General features: G+C 51.8%; 1 protein-coding gene across 2 annotated transcripts in view; it reads left to right on the forward strand.

The window, feature by feature from the left end:
• Positions 1–1,489: 1,489 nt before the first annotated feature.
• The window catches only part of LOC142908808 (coxsackievirus and adenovirus receptor homolog), a 51,207-nt gene continuing 38,809 nt past the window's right edge, over positions 1,490–13,887 (forward strand). For both annotated transcript variants that reach the window (XM_076059423.1, XM_076059424.1), the window contains exons 1-3: positions 1,490–1,573; positions 5,343–5,470; positions 9,299–9,494. In XM_076059423.1, coding sequence (XP_075915538.1) covers positions 1,498–1,573; positions 5,343–5,470; positions 9,299–9,494 — 400 coding nt within the window. In that variant the 5' untranslated portion in view covers positions 1,490–1,497. The remainder of the gene's footprint in view (positions 1,574–5,342; positions 5,471–9,298; positions 9,495–13,887) is intronic.

Genomic DNA, 13,887 nt, shown 5'->3' on the forward strand with positions numbered 1-13,887 from the left:
TATTCATAGGCAGCGTTTGATTTTCATATTTACCGAGGGGGGGGGGGTGGTAGTTAGTGGCAGGGGGTTTGTGTAATAATTTAATAAGTACTTGTCGAGTTTGAACAGGAGAATGTGGTGGATTATTTTGCATCGCTCTCTATGCAAGATGCAGCGGAATGGAAGCACAGTTGGGTTCCAGTTTGCTTTGTCCCTCGCGTTCGGAATCGCGGGTCCATTTAATAAAACTTCCACCCCCCCGCCCCTAACTTGTAAACTACTGAACATACATTGATGAAGGTGTGCAGGTTAGGGGGGGCATTGCCCCCCACCCCACCCCAAAACTCCGCCCGTGGGTGTAGTCCATTGTTGTTGAGGGGTCACGTGAGGAGAGTTGCTTGGTCCACCGGTGACGATGACGGTGATGGTGATGATGACGGTGACGACGGTGATGATGGTGATGATGGTGACGGTGATGATGGTGATGGTAATGATGATGGTGATGATGACGGTGATGATGATGATGGTGATGATGATGATTACGGTGATGATGATGGTGACGGTGGTGATGACAGTGATGGTGATGATGACGGTGATGGTGATGACGGTGATGACGGTGATGATGATGACGGTGATGGTGATGATGACGGTGATGAGGTTGATGGTGATGGTGATGATGACGGTGATGGTGACGACGGTGATGATGACGGTGATGGTGGTGATGGTGATGATGGTAATGATGACGGTGATGATGGTAATGATGATGTTGACGGTGATGGTGATGATGGTAATGATGATGTTGACGGTGATGGTGATGATGGTAATGATGACGGTGATGATGGTGACGGTGACAGTGACGATGACGGTGGTGATGATGGTGATGATGGTGACGGTGATGATGACGGTGATGGTGATGATGATAACGGTGATGATGGTAATGATGATGTTGACGGTGATGGTGATGATGATGACGATGATGGTGATGATGGTAATGATGACGGTGATGATGGTGAATGACGGTAAGGGTCAAAGATCGGGCAAAAGTCGGCTCGTTGCTTTTGACCTTTAACCTTGCCGAGGTCTTAGGGAAGGGGGAGGGTCCTTGTAAAGAGGGGCGTGGTTGGGGCGGGGGAGTCTACCGGAGCTCCACCCCTCGCCCACGTGACGTGTTGAGAGCGGAGTGGGGGAGAGAGAGAGGGGGTTGGGTGAATGGGGTGAGGGGCGTGGCCGTGGGTGGGTGGGTGGGGGTAGTTTCGTGGGTGGGGGTTGCGTGAGGAGGGGGTGGGGGGTGAATCCACCGGAGCTCCGCCCCTCACCCACGTGACGTGTTGAGAGCTTAGGGGTGGGAGAGAGAGTGGGTTGGGTGAATGGGGTGAGGGGCGTGGGCGTGGGTGGGGGTAGTTTCGTGGGTGGGGGTTGCGTGTGGGGGGGGGTGAATCCACCGGAGCTCCGCCCCTTGCCCACGTGATGCGTGACGTCAGGGCGCGAGAGAGACGAGGAGAAGACAAGATGGCGGCTATGGCGGTGTCTCGCTCTGCGCTGCTGCTGCTGCTGCCGCTGCTGCTGCTGCAAGTGACTGCGATCGCTATGAGCGGTGAGTCGGCGGCTGTCTCGCTGGTCGTGCCGTCTTATTGGCGAGGCTTTGTGTTTGTGTGTGTGTTTGTTTGGGTAAGTTTGTTCTGTTTTCCCAAGTGCACCTAGCCTGGCACGAGCGGCGTTGATAACGGTGGTGGGCGGGGGCGGTGCGGGCGGTGCGGATCTGTGAGGGGGTGTTCGATGTCTCAAAGTGAACCTAGCCTGGCACACGAGGCTGGTGCGGTAACGGGGAGCGGTGGCGCAGTGGTTAGCGACTGGGTTGAACGTCGCCACTGGGGGGGGGGTGGGAGGGAGGGAGACAAAGGCGGCCGGGCGTGGTGCTGTGTCACATGTTGTAGCAGCTGCTGCTGCTGCTGACTCGCTAGCAGCACTTGCCCCTACAGCCTGTTGAAGGCTACACGGGGGAGCTTTGTCTTTCCTGGACACAGTCTCTCTCGCGTGTCAGACCTTCATCATAGGTGACACTTCATAGGTGACACTTCATAGGTGACACTTCATAGGTGACACGTCATAGGTGACACGTCATAGGTGACACTTCATAGGTGACACTTCATAGGTTATACTTCATAGGTGACACTTCATAGGTGACACTTCATAGGTTATACTTCATAGGTGACACTTCATAGGTGATACTCATAGGTGACACTTCATAGGTGACACGTCATAGGTGACACTTTATAGGTGACACTTCATAGGTGACACTTCATAGGTGACACTCATAGGTGACGCTTCATAGGTGACACTTCATAGGTGACACTTCATAGGTGACACTTCATAGGTGACACTTCATAGGTGATACCACAGGTGATACTTCATAGGTGATACTTCATAGGTGACACTTCATAGGTGATACTTCATAGGTGACACTTAATAGGTGATACTTCATAGGTGACACTTCATAGGTGATACTTCATAGGTGACACTTCATAGGTGATACTTCATAGGTGATACTTCATAGGTGATACTTCATAGGTGACACTTCATAGTTGACACTTCATAGGTGATACTTCATAGGTGATACTTCATAGGTGACACTTCATAGGTGACACTTCATAGGTGATACTTCATAGGTGATACTTCATAGGTGACACTTCATAGGTGACACTTCATAGGTGATACTTCATAGGTGATACTTCATAGGTGACACTTCATAGGTGACACTTCATAGGTGATACATCATAGGTGATACTTCATAGGTGACACTTCATAGGTGACACTTCATAGGTGACACTTCATAGGTGATACTCATAGGTGACACGTCATAGGTGACACTTCATAGGTGACACTTCATAGGTGACACTTCATAGGTGACACTTCATAGGTTATACTTCATAGGTGACACTTCATAGGTGATACTCATAGGTGACACGTCATAGGTGACACTTCATAGGTGACACTTCATAGGTGACACTTCATAGGTTATACTTCATAGCTGACACTTCATAGGTGACACTTCATAGGTTATACTTCATAGGTGACACTTCATAGGTGATACTCATAGGTGACACTTCATAGGTGACACGTCATAGGTGACACTTTATAGGTGACACTTCATAGGTGACACTTCATAGGTTATACTTCATAGGTGACACTTCATAGGTGACACTTCATAGTTGATACTTCATAGGTGATACTTCATAGGTGACACTTCATAGGTGACACTTCATAGGTGATACTTCATAGGTGATACTTCATAGGTGACACTTCATAGGTGACACTTCATAGGTGACACTCATAGGTGACGCTTCATAGGTGACACTTCATAGGTGACACTTCATAGGTGACACTTCATAGGTGATACCACAGGTGATACCACAGGTGATACTTCATAGGTGATACTTCATAGGTGACACTTCATAGGTGATACTTCATAGGTGACACTTCATAGGTGATACTTCATAGGTGACACTTCATAGGTGATACTTCATAGGTGACACTTCATAGGTGATACTTCATAGGTGATACTTCATAGGTGATACTTCATAGGTGACACTTCATAGGTGATACTTCATAGGTGATACTTCATAGGTGACACTTCATAGGTGACACTTCATAGGTGATACTTCATAGGTGATACTTCATAGGTGACACTTCATAGGTGACACTTCATAGGTGATACTTCATAGGTGACACTTGATAGGTGACACTTCATAGGTGACACTCATAGGTGACGCTTCATAGGTGATACTCATAGGTGACACTTCATAGGTGACACTTCATAGGTGACACTTCATAGGTGACACTCATAGGTGACACTTCATAGGTGACGCTTCATAGGTGACATTTCATAGGTGACACTTCATAGGTGACACTTCATAGGTGACGCTTCATAGGTGATACTCATAGGTGACACTTCATAGGTGACGCTTCATAGGTGACACTTCATAGGTGACACTTCATAGGTGACACTTCATAGGTGACACTTCATAGGTGATACTTCAATGTGTGATGTCCACTTCCGCGGGTTCCGTTCCCAGTGAACCACAGAGAGTCACTTGAAGAAGCAGGCAGCTCAGAGGCAGCTCTGTGATGTCCACTTCCGCGGGTTCCGTTCCCAGTGAACCACAGAGAGTCACTTGAAGAAGCAGGCAGCTCAGAGGCAGCTCTGTGTTGTTCATGGCCACCGCGAGGAGGGAGCTTTCGCAACGAGAGTCTAGCCACCACCACCACAACAACAATCTGCTTTTAACGTTTAGTTTTTTTGTCCTTCCCCCGCACTTCCGATTCGCACGGTTGGCTACGTTACGGTTGTGCGAAAGAAGTTCAGCGTGCATATAGACGTACCCCTCCGCCCAGGAGTGGGTCACCTTAGCTGATTTTGTTTCAAGCGGGTGAAAACGCAAGAGGCCACGATAAAATCTTATCGGTCCCTGTGTAATTCTCTGGGTATGGGTCTCTGTGTGAGTCTGCGGGTATCTGTGTGAGTCTACGGGTCTCTGTGTGAGTCTATGGGTCTCTGTGTGAGTCTACGGGCATCTGTGTGAGTCTACGGGTATCTGTGTGAGTCTACGTGTCTCTGTTTGAGTCTACGGGTCTCTGTGTGAGTCTACGGTTCTCTGTATGAATCTACAGGTATCTGTGTAAAGTCTATGGCTCTCTGTGAGTCTTTGGGTTTCCGTGTGAGTCTATGGGTCTCTGTGTGAGTCTACGGGCATCTGTGTGAGTCTACGGGTCTCTGTGTGAGTCTACGGGTCTCTGTGTGAGTCTACAGGTATCTGTGTGAGTCTACGGGTCTCTGTGTGAGTCTACGGGTCTCTGTGTGAGTCTACGGGTCTCTGTGTGAGTCTACGGGTCTCTGTGTGAGTCTATGGGTCTATGTGTGAGTCTACGGGTCTCTGTGTGAGTCTACGGGTCTCTGTGTGAGTCTACGGGTATCTGTGTGAGTCTACGGGTGTCTGTGTGAGTCTATGGGTATATGTGTGAGTCTACGGGTATCTGTGTAAAGTCTATGGGTCTCTGTGAGTCTATGGGTCTCTGTGTGAGTCTACAGGTCTCTGTGTAAGTCTACGGGTGTCTGTGTGAGTCTACGGGTGTCTGTGTGAGTCTACGGGTATTTGTGTGAGTCTATGGGTCTCTGTGTGAGTCTATGGGTATATGTGTGAGTCTACGGGTATCTGTGTAAAGTCTATGGGTCTCTGTGAGTTTATGGGTCTCCGTATGAGTCTACAGGTCTCTGTGTGAGTCTACGGGTCTCTGTGTGAGTCTACTTGAAGATATTACTTCACAACCGTGTCACCACCACCACCCCCTTTCCCCCCTCTTTGCAGCCGTCTCGTGGATGGAGAAAGTGCAGGGGGAGACGGTGGTGCTGGGCTGCACCTGGACGGGCGACCCCACGGACACCGAGGTCCTGGACGTGGAGTGGTTCCTGCAGATGCCCACTACGAACATCTACGTGAGGAAGAGAGAGGGATACAGAGACGCACATCGCTACTCAGAGATGCCTGTAGCTTCTACTCAGAGACGCCCGTAGCTCCTACTCAGAGACGCCCGTAGCTCCTACTCAGAGACGCCTGTAGCTCCTACTCAGAGACGCCCGTAGCTCCTACTCAGAGACGCCTGTAGCTCCTGCTCAGAGACGCCCGTAGCTCCTACTCAGAGACGCCCGTAGCTCCTACTCAGAGACGCCCGTAGCTCCTACTCAGAGACGCCTGTAGCTCCTACACAGAGACGCCCATAGCTCCTACTCAGAGACGCCTGTAGCTCCTACTCAGTGACGCCTGTAGCTCCTACTCAGAGACGCCCGTAGCTCCTACTCAGAGACGCCCGTAGCTCCTACTCAGAGACGCCCTTAGCTCCTACTCAGAGACGCCTGTAGCTCGTACTCAGAGATGCCTGTAGCTCCTACTCAAAAACGCCTGTAGCTCCTACTCAGAGACGCCCGTAGCTCCTACGCAGAGACTCCCTTGGGCTCCTATTCAGAGACGCCCGTAGCTCCTACTCAGAGACGCCCGTAGCTCCTACTCAGAGACGCCCATCGGACACGCAGAGACGCCTGTAGCTCCTACTCAGAGACTCCCTTGGGCTCCTACTCAGAGACGCCCGTAGCTCCTACGTAGAAGTCCGCAGGCTCCTACACAGGCACCAGCAGGCTCCTACACAGGCACCAGCAGGCTCCTACACAGGCACCAGCAGGCTCCTACACAGACACCAGTAGGCTCCTACACAGACACCAGCAGGCTCCTACACAGACACCAGCAGGCTCCTACACAGACACCAGCAGGCTCCTACACACACACCAGCAGGCTCCTACACAGACACCAGCAGGCTCCTACACAGGCACCAACAGGCTCCTACACACGCACCAGCAGGCTCCTACACAGACACCAACAGGCTCCTACACAGGCACCAACAGGCTCCTACACAGGCACCAGCAGGCTCCTACACAGGCACCAGCAGGCTCCTACACACACACACCAGCAGGCTCCTACACAGACACCAGCAGGCTCCTACACAGGCACCAACAGGCTCCTACACAGGCACCAGCAGGCTCCTACACAGGCACCAGCAGGCTCCTACACACACACCAGCAGGCTCCTACACAGGCACCAGCAGGCTCCTACACACACACCAGCAGGCTCCTACACAGACACCAGCAGGCTCCTACACAGGCACCAACAGGCTCCTACACACACACCAGCAGGATCCTACACAGACACCAGCAGGCTCCTACACAGACACCAGCAGGCTCCTACACACACACCAGCAGGCTCCTACACAGGCACCAGCAGGCTCCTACACAGACACCAGCAGGCTCCTACACAGGCGCCCGTAGGATCCTACACAGAAGCCGCCCCCACAGGCTCCTACACAGGCACCAGCAGGCTCCTACACAGAAGCCGCCCCCACAGGCTCCTACACAGAAGCCGCCCCCACAGGCTCCTACACAGAAGCCGCCCCCACAGGCTCCTACACAGAAGCCGCCCTCACAGGCTCGTACAGAATCAGAATTCACCTTCTTGGTTCTTTCGGTAAAGTCACCGCCACATAGACTGGAAATAAAATAATGAAATAAAATAATAATAATGCGATTCTCACGACGTTTCGGCCACAACACAAGTGGGCCTTCTTCAGGTGAAGAAACAGGGCTATCAAGAAGACGGAACTTGAATGAACGCTGTCAGGCAAGGACCGCGTCTTTTGAAGCTGTGTGGGCGAAGTTGAATTAGCATGTTACCAGCCTCACCTCCGGAGAGGGAGGTGGGATGGTAACATGCTAATTCAACTCTGCCCACACATATTCTTAGCTCTTTCGGTAAAGTCACGTTGAAGGGCAACAATAAAATAATAAAATATATTAAAATAATAAAATATATACAACAATAATTTTTTATTGTTTTATATATATTTTATTATTTTATTGTTTCCCTTCAACGTGACTTTACCGAAAGAGCTAACAATATGAATCACTGCAGTCACGAAAGCTTTAAATCAAAATTCCGCCCACACAGCTTCAAAAGACGTGGTCCTTGCTTAACAGCGTTCATTCAAGCTCCGTCTTCTTGATAGCCCTGTTTCTTCACCTGAAGAAGGCCACTTGTGTTGTGGCCGAAACGTCGTGAGAATTGCATTATTACTTGACTTCATTATTTTATTTCCAGTCTACGTGGCGGTGACTTTACCGAAAGAACCAAGAATGTGAATCCCTGCAGTCACGAAAGCTTTAAATCGAAACAGAATCGGAATATGTATATACACTGCAGGAGGAATCCGATGAGCTGTAAAGCTCTTTGTTCACAGATGGGGTGGGTCAGAACGTTCCAACAACAAACGGCTACAAGAACACGTGTCAGGAGTGCAACGTATAGGAAAACAAATCAATTGAACAGTATAAAAATAAATGTAAATTTAAACCTGGTAAAGCCCACTGAACTATTAGGGTCTTATTCTTGGTTCTTTCGGTAAAGTCACCGCCACGTAGAAGGGAAACAATAAAATAATAAAAATATAAAACAATAAAATTCTCACGACGTTTCGACTGCAACACAAGAAGCAATCATCGTCAGGTGTGAAAACCACAGCAAGAACAATTTGAATAAAAATGGCGGTTTTTTTTTAACGTCAGCACCACGGAGAGCGATTTGGAAGTTTGTTCAGATGGACGAGTCCATCTATGTTCGGAAAAGAGGAGGGGGGAGACGAAAATAATGGATGCGGTCTGAAAGTCACCGTAAGCGTGAACAATCAATCAAGACCCGAAATGGTTTAGCAAATCCTTCCAACGATTGCTAAGCCCAGAATCCATCTCCTCGGTTGAAATTGTCTCCGTGTTTGTATATGCGGATAGCCTCATGAACGAATCTCTCTTGGTAACCGTAATCGTGAACAATCAATTAAGACCCCAAATGGTTTATCAAATCCTTCCAACGATTGCTAAGCCCAGAATCCATCTCCTCGGTTGAAATTGTCTCCGTGTTTGTACGTGCGGATAGCCTCATGAACGAAACTCTCTTGGTAACCGTAAGCGTGAACAATCAATTAAGACCCGAAATGGTTTATCAAATCCTTCCAACGATTGCTAAGCCCAGAATCCATCTTCTCGGTTGAAATTGTCTCCGTGTTTGTATATGCGGATAGCCTCATGAACGAATCTCTCTTGGTAACCGTAAGCGTGAACAATCAATTAAGACCCCAAATGGTTTATCAAATCCTTCCAACGATTGCTAAGCCCAGAATCCATCTCCTCGGTTGAAATTGTCTCCGTGTTTGTACGTGCGGATAGCCTCATGAACGAATCTCTCTTGGTAACCGTAAGGGTGAACAAGCAATTAAGACCCCAAATGGTTGATCAAATCCTTCCAATGATTGCTAAGCCCAGAATCCATCTCCTCGGTTGAAATTGTCTCCGTGTTTGTACGTGCGGATAGCCTCATGAACGAATCTCTCTTGGTAACTGTAAGCGTGAACAATCAATTAAGACCCCAAATGGTTTGTCAAATCCTTCCAACGATTGCTAAGCCCAGAATCCATCTCCTCGGTTGAAATTGTCTCCGTGTAGGTACGTGCGGATAGCCTCATGAACGAATCTCTCTTGGTAACCGTAAGCGTGAACAATCAATTAAGACCCCAAATGGTTAGTCAAATCCTTCCGACGATTGCTAAGCCCAGAATCCATCTCCTCGGTTGAAATTGTCTCCGTGTAGGTACGTGCGGATAGCCTCACGGCGGCGGCGGTGGCGATGGCGGAGCCCTTTTTGTCCGTCCCCCACCCCCCTGCCCTCAGGTTGCCACGTTCGCCGGGGGCGAGGGGCACATCTACCCGGACTTCGCGTCCCGCGTGCGATTCGCCCGCAACGCGACGCGGAGGGACGCGTCGCTGCAGATCGCCGGGCTGCGGGCGAGCGACGCCGGCGTCTACACGTGCAAGGTGAAGTTCGGCACTTTCATCAAGCTAGAAACCATCAGGCTCACCGTGCTGGGTAACGAACGCACGCACGCGCACACGCACGTACGCACACGCAGGTACGCACGTACACACACGTACACGCACACACACGTACACACACGCATGCACGTACACACGTATACGCACGCACACGCACGTACACACATGCACGCACACGCACGCACGTACACACGTACACGCACGCACACGCACGTACACACACGCACGCACACGCACGCACGCACGTACACACGTACACGCACATGCACGTACACACACGCACGCACGCGCACATGCACCCACGCACACACACGTACACACACGTACACGCACGCACGTACACACACGCACGCACACACACGCACGTACATGCACGCACGCACGTACAACAACAACAACCGCCATTCGCCACTAAGTGGCGGTGACGTCACCACGACGCTTGTGCCAGGCTATGTGCACCCTGAGGCCACGTGAAGTGTCGAACGCCCGCTGGCAGGAGGTCACGGGGCAGACCCAGGTGCCACGGGTCGACTGACTGTGGCAACCTGCTGTGCTTTAGCCACCCGGCGCTCCGCTCGTTGTTGTGAGCGTCGCTCCTCCGCCCTCCGTTGTTGTTGGAGGGTGACTGCCTCCAACTGCCCAGTAGCGTCCTTCACGAGCCTCCTCCACAGAGGCCGATCTTGACACCGCTGGTACCAGTCATCGGCAAGCCCACTCAGCTCCACGTCCTCCTGTACCACATCACTCCATCTCTTCTCTAGCCCGTGCCGTGCCGGCGTAGCCCCCTCAATCCGGCCAAACAAAAGCTGTTTCGGCATGCGGTGGCTGGGCATGCGGGCTACATGACCCAGCCATCGCAGCCTTCCTCGCCGGAGGAGCTCACCGATGGGACCTTGCCCAGATCTTTCAAGGATTTGTGAGCTCCTCACACAATCCATTCTGGTTAAACCCAGGATGGATCGTAGGCAGGCCAGCATAAATGTTTCTAACCGGCGAAGATGTTCCATTAGGGGGGTCCACGTTTCGCAAGCGTAGAGAAGGGAGGGAATGACCGTGGCCGAGAAGACCTGAAGCTTAGTGCGGAGCGACAGACCAGGTAGCTTCCACACAGCGTTACGCAACCGATGAAAAGATATTGCCGCTCGACTGATTCGGAGTGAGACCTCTGCTGTTAAACTGGAGCCAGTCATAAGCACACTGCCCAGGTATGGGAAACTCTCCACTCTCTCCACAACTGCCCCATCACCGATTGGGAGTTTTGGGGGCGGAGTGTCCGATGGTACAAAATACCCAGGCAGGTGCTTAGTTTTGGTGGGGCTGATGGTAAGGCCCCACCTCTTAGTGGCACGCTCCAGTCTCAGCAGCAGCGTTTCCAACTCCTCCTCTGAATGAGCAGTTATTACCAAATCATCAGCATACATAACATGGTTGAGCAATAGGGAGCCATCCCTTGACCGCACCCGGGCGTCGATCAGCCTCCCATTATATCTGTACCATATGGAGATTCCCCCGGTACAGCTATTGAAGGCTTCACGAACTACGTGGTCAAAGTAGATGTTAAATAATGTGGGAGCCAGAGGACATCCCTGTCACACCCCAAGGTTAACAGGGAATGGCTCTGACTCCCGGCCACGTAGTTTTACCCGGGCCCGCTCACCATCATGAAGGTCCTTAATGATCGTGAGCAGAGGGTCAGGTACTCCAAAAGCACGAAGAACAACCCAGAGCCCAGGCCTACTGATGGTATCATAGGCCTTGACCAGGTCAATAAAGCAGAGATGTAGGTCTTGTTGGAATTCCCTACACCTCTGCTGTAGCAGACGGACAGAAAATATGGCATCTGTGCAGGACCGCCCTTTCCTGAAACCGCATTGGGGCTCCGCAAGCCTCTCCTCAGCATGCCTGGCAAGGCGATGTTGAATAATCCTTGCCAGGACCTTTCCCGGCACACTGAGGAGTGAGATGCCCCTGTAGTTGTTACAGTCTGTGCGGTCCCCCTTCTTAAAAAGGGGGACCACCAGGGCATCCTTCCAATCCTGCGGAACCCATCCAGTGGTCCAGACTGTTGTTATGATGTCATATAGGGCAGTCTGTGCACAAACGCCGCCCTCCCTCAGCATTTCGCTTGGGAGATCATCTCTGCCCGCTGCCTTTTCTGGTCTCAGACTCCGGATCGCCATCAGTACTTCCTCAACAGATGGCACCTCAGCCAGCCACTCACAGGGGGTGACTTCTTCCAATATTTGAGGCACCGCAGCCTTAGCAGGGTCATCCTCACTTTGTGCCACGATGTTTTCCTGGCTGAGGGATTTTCCCTCCCCCAGGACCTCACAGAAATGCTCAGAAAACCTGCAAACCTGTTTCTGGGGGTCGGAGATTGGGTCACCGTTTTTTCCCCTAATGATGGTAATAGGTGTGGCGCTGCAAATTACTTTTTTGATGGAGTTAAATAGAGATTTGTGATCACGGGCCACTGAGGCAGACTCAATCTCCTCAGCAACCCGCGACTACCACCCATCCTTGCAGCGCCTCACGGCTCTCCGAACCTCCGAGCGAAGGCTGCGGTAAGCCTCCACATTCTCTGACGTGGGATTCTGTAGCCGATGACAGTGGGCCTGTCGCTTTTTCTCAACCATCCTGAACACCTCCTCTGTCAGCCAGGGTCTATGGGGAGGTCTGGACCGCGTACCCAAAGCAGCCATTGCAGCTGCATGAGTCACAGTCCTAAACCTCGCCCATTTACCCTCGACATCAGGAGGAGTGGAGGACGATGCCAATCCCAGCCGCAAGCGATGATGAAATTCTCGCTTGCAACTTTCATCAGATAACTGAGACCAGGCCACTTTAGGTTGGAATGGGGTCCTGGGTATACACCCACCACCGGAGTGGAAGAATGGCAGGCACATCTTACAGATGACTAGTCGATGGTCAGAGGGCAGATCAGCTCCACGGTAGGTCCTGGTGTCAAGGACATGGGCTCGCATCCGCTGGTCCGTCACTATGTAGTCCAGCAGATGTTCTTGCTTGGACCCGGCATGCATCCATGATGTTGTGTGGATGCGCCGATGCCGGAACAGCGTGTTGGTAATTACAAGCCCATGGGCTGCACAAACATCTAGCAGCCTCCTACCGTTGTTATTGAGCTGATCTGGCCCATGCCCTCCAATCACTCCAGACCAGGTGCCAGTATCATGACCAACTCGGGCATTGAAGTCACCCAACATGATAACTCTATCCCGAGGGGCCACTTTAGCCAGCACCTGTGACAGGAGGTCATAGAAGGCATCTGACTCATCGGCTTTGCCTGCATCCCTCCACGGATGTTCATCTTTGGTGGGGGCATAAGTAACAACGACCACCATTCCTCGCCTCCGGTTGATGGGAAGGCGAGCCCAAAGTAGCCTGGGACTTACAGCTTCTCACACCTCACCGCTACGCTCCCACGCCCCCTCATTCTTTTGTTCAAAAGAAGAGCCACACCCTGTTGTTTGGCAGTCTGCTGCCCCGAGTAGAGGACGGTCCACCCCTCATGGTGGCAGGAGCCAGAGCCGGTCCACCGGACCTCCTGAATGCCACACAGATCCAGGCGGTACCGTTCCAGCTCCCGACAGAGGAGTGGCAGCCTCTCCTCCGCAGTGAGCGTTCGAACATTCCACGTGGCCACCCGTAGTGGCTTTTCGTTGTTTCTGGAGGAGCCCCGAGGGTAGATATTCAATCTCCTGGCTCCGCCAATTGGGGTTTGGCCAGGAGACGTCATAGACGCCTGGCCCCCCGGGGCCTCCGGCACAAGCTTATTAGTTACATATTTCAGTTTAACTCGTGGTTTAGTGGTAATTAATTGAAGGTGGAGGGGTTACCAGCCCCTCGCACCCGTACACACACATACACACACGCACGTACACACACACACACGTACACGCGCGCACACGCACGTACACGCACGTGCACGCACGCACACACATGCACGTACACGCATGTACACGCACGCACATGCACGCACGCACACGCACGTACACACACGTACACACATGCACGTACACACACGCACGTACACGCACGTACACGCACTTGCACGCACGTACGCACGTACACGCACACATGTAGACATACGTACACGCACGTACACGCACGTACGTGCACGCACGCACACACACGTGTGCGTGCGTGTACGTGTGGGTCTCTGTGGGTCTGGGTGTCTGTGGGTGTCTACGAGTGTACGTGTGCACGTTGAACTTGTTTCGCGCCGTAAAGTAGCCAACCGTGCTGTGGGTCTCTGTGTCTGTGGGTCTCTGTGTCTGTGGGTCTCTGTGGGTCTCTGTGTCTGCGGGTCTCTGTGGGTCTCTGTGAGTCTCTGTGGGTCTCTGTGAGTGTCTCTGTGTCTGTGGGTCTCTGTGGGTCTCTGTGGGTCTCTGTGTCTGCGGGTCTCT

Source organism: Petromyzon marinus, unplaced genomic scaffold (genome assembly GCF_048934315.1).
Source record: "Petromyzon marinus isolate PM22_M1 ecotype Great Lakes invasive population unplaced genomic scaffold, UKy_Petmar_22M1.pri1.0 PM_G_Scaffold_101, whole genome shotgun sequence".
NCBI lineage: Eukaryota > Metazoa > Chordata > Hyperoartia > Petromyzontiformes > Petromyzontidae > Petromyzon > Petromyzon marinus.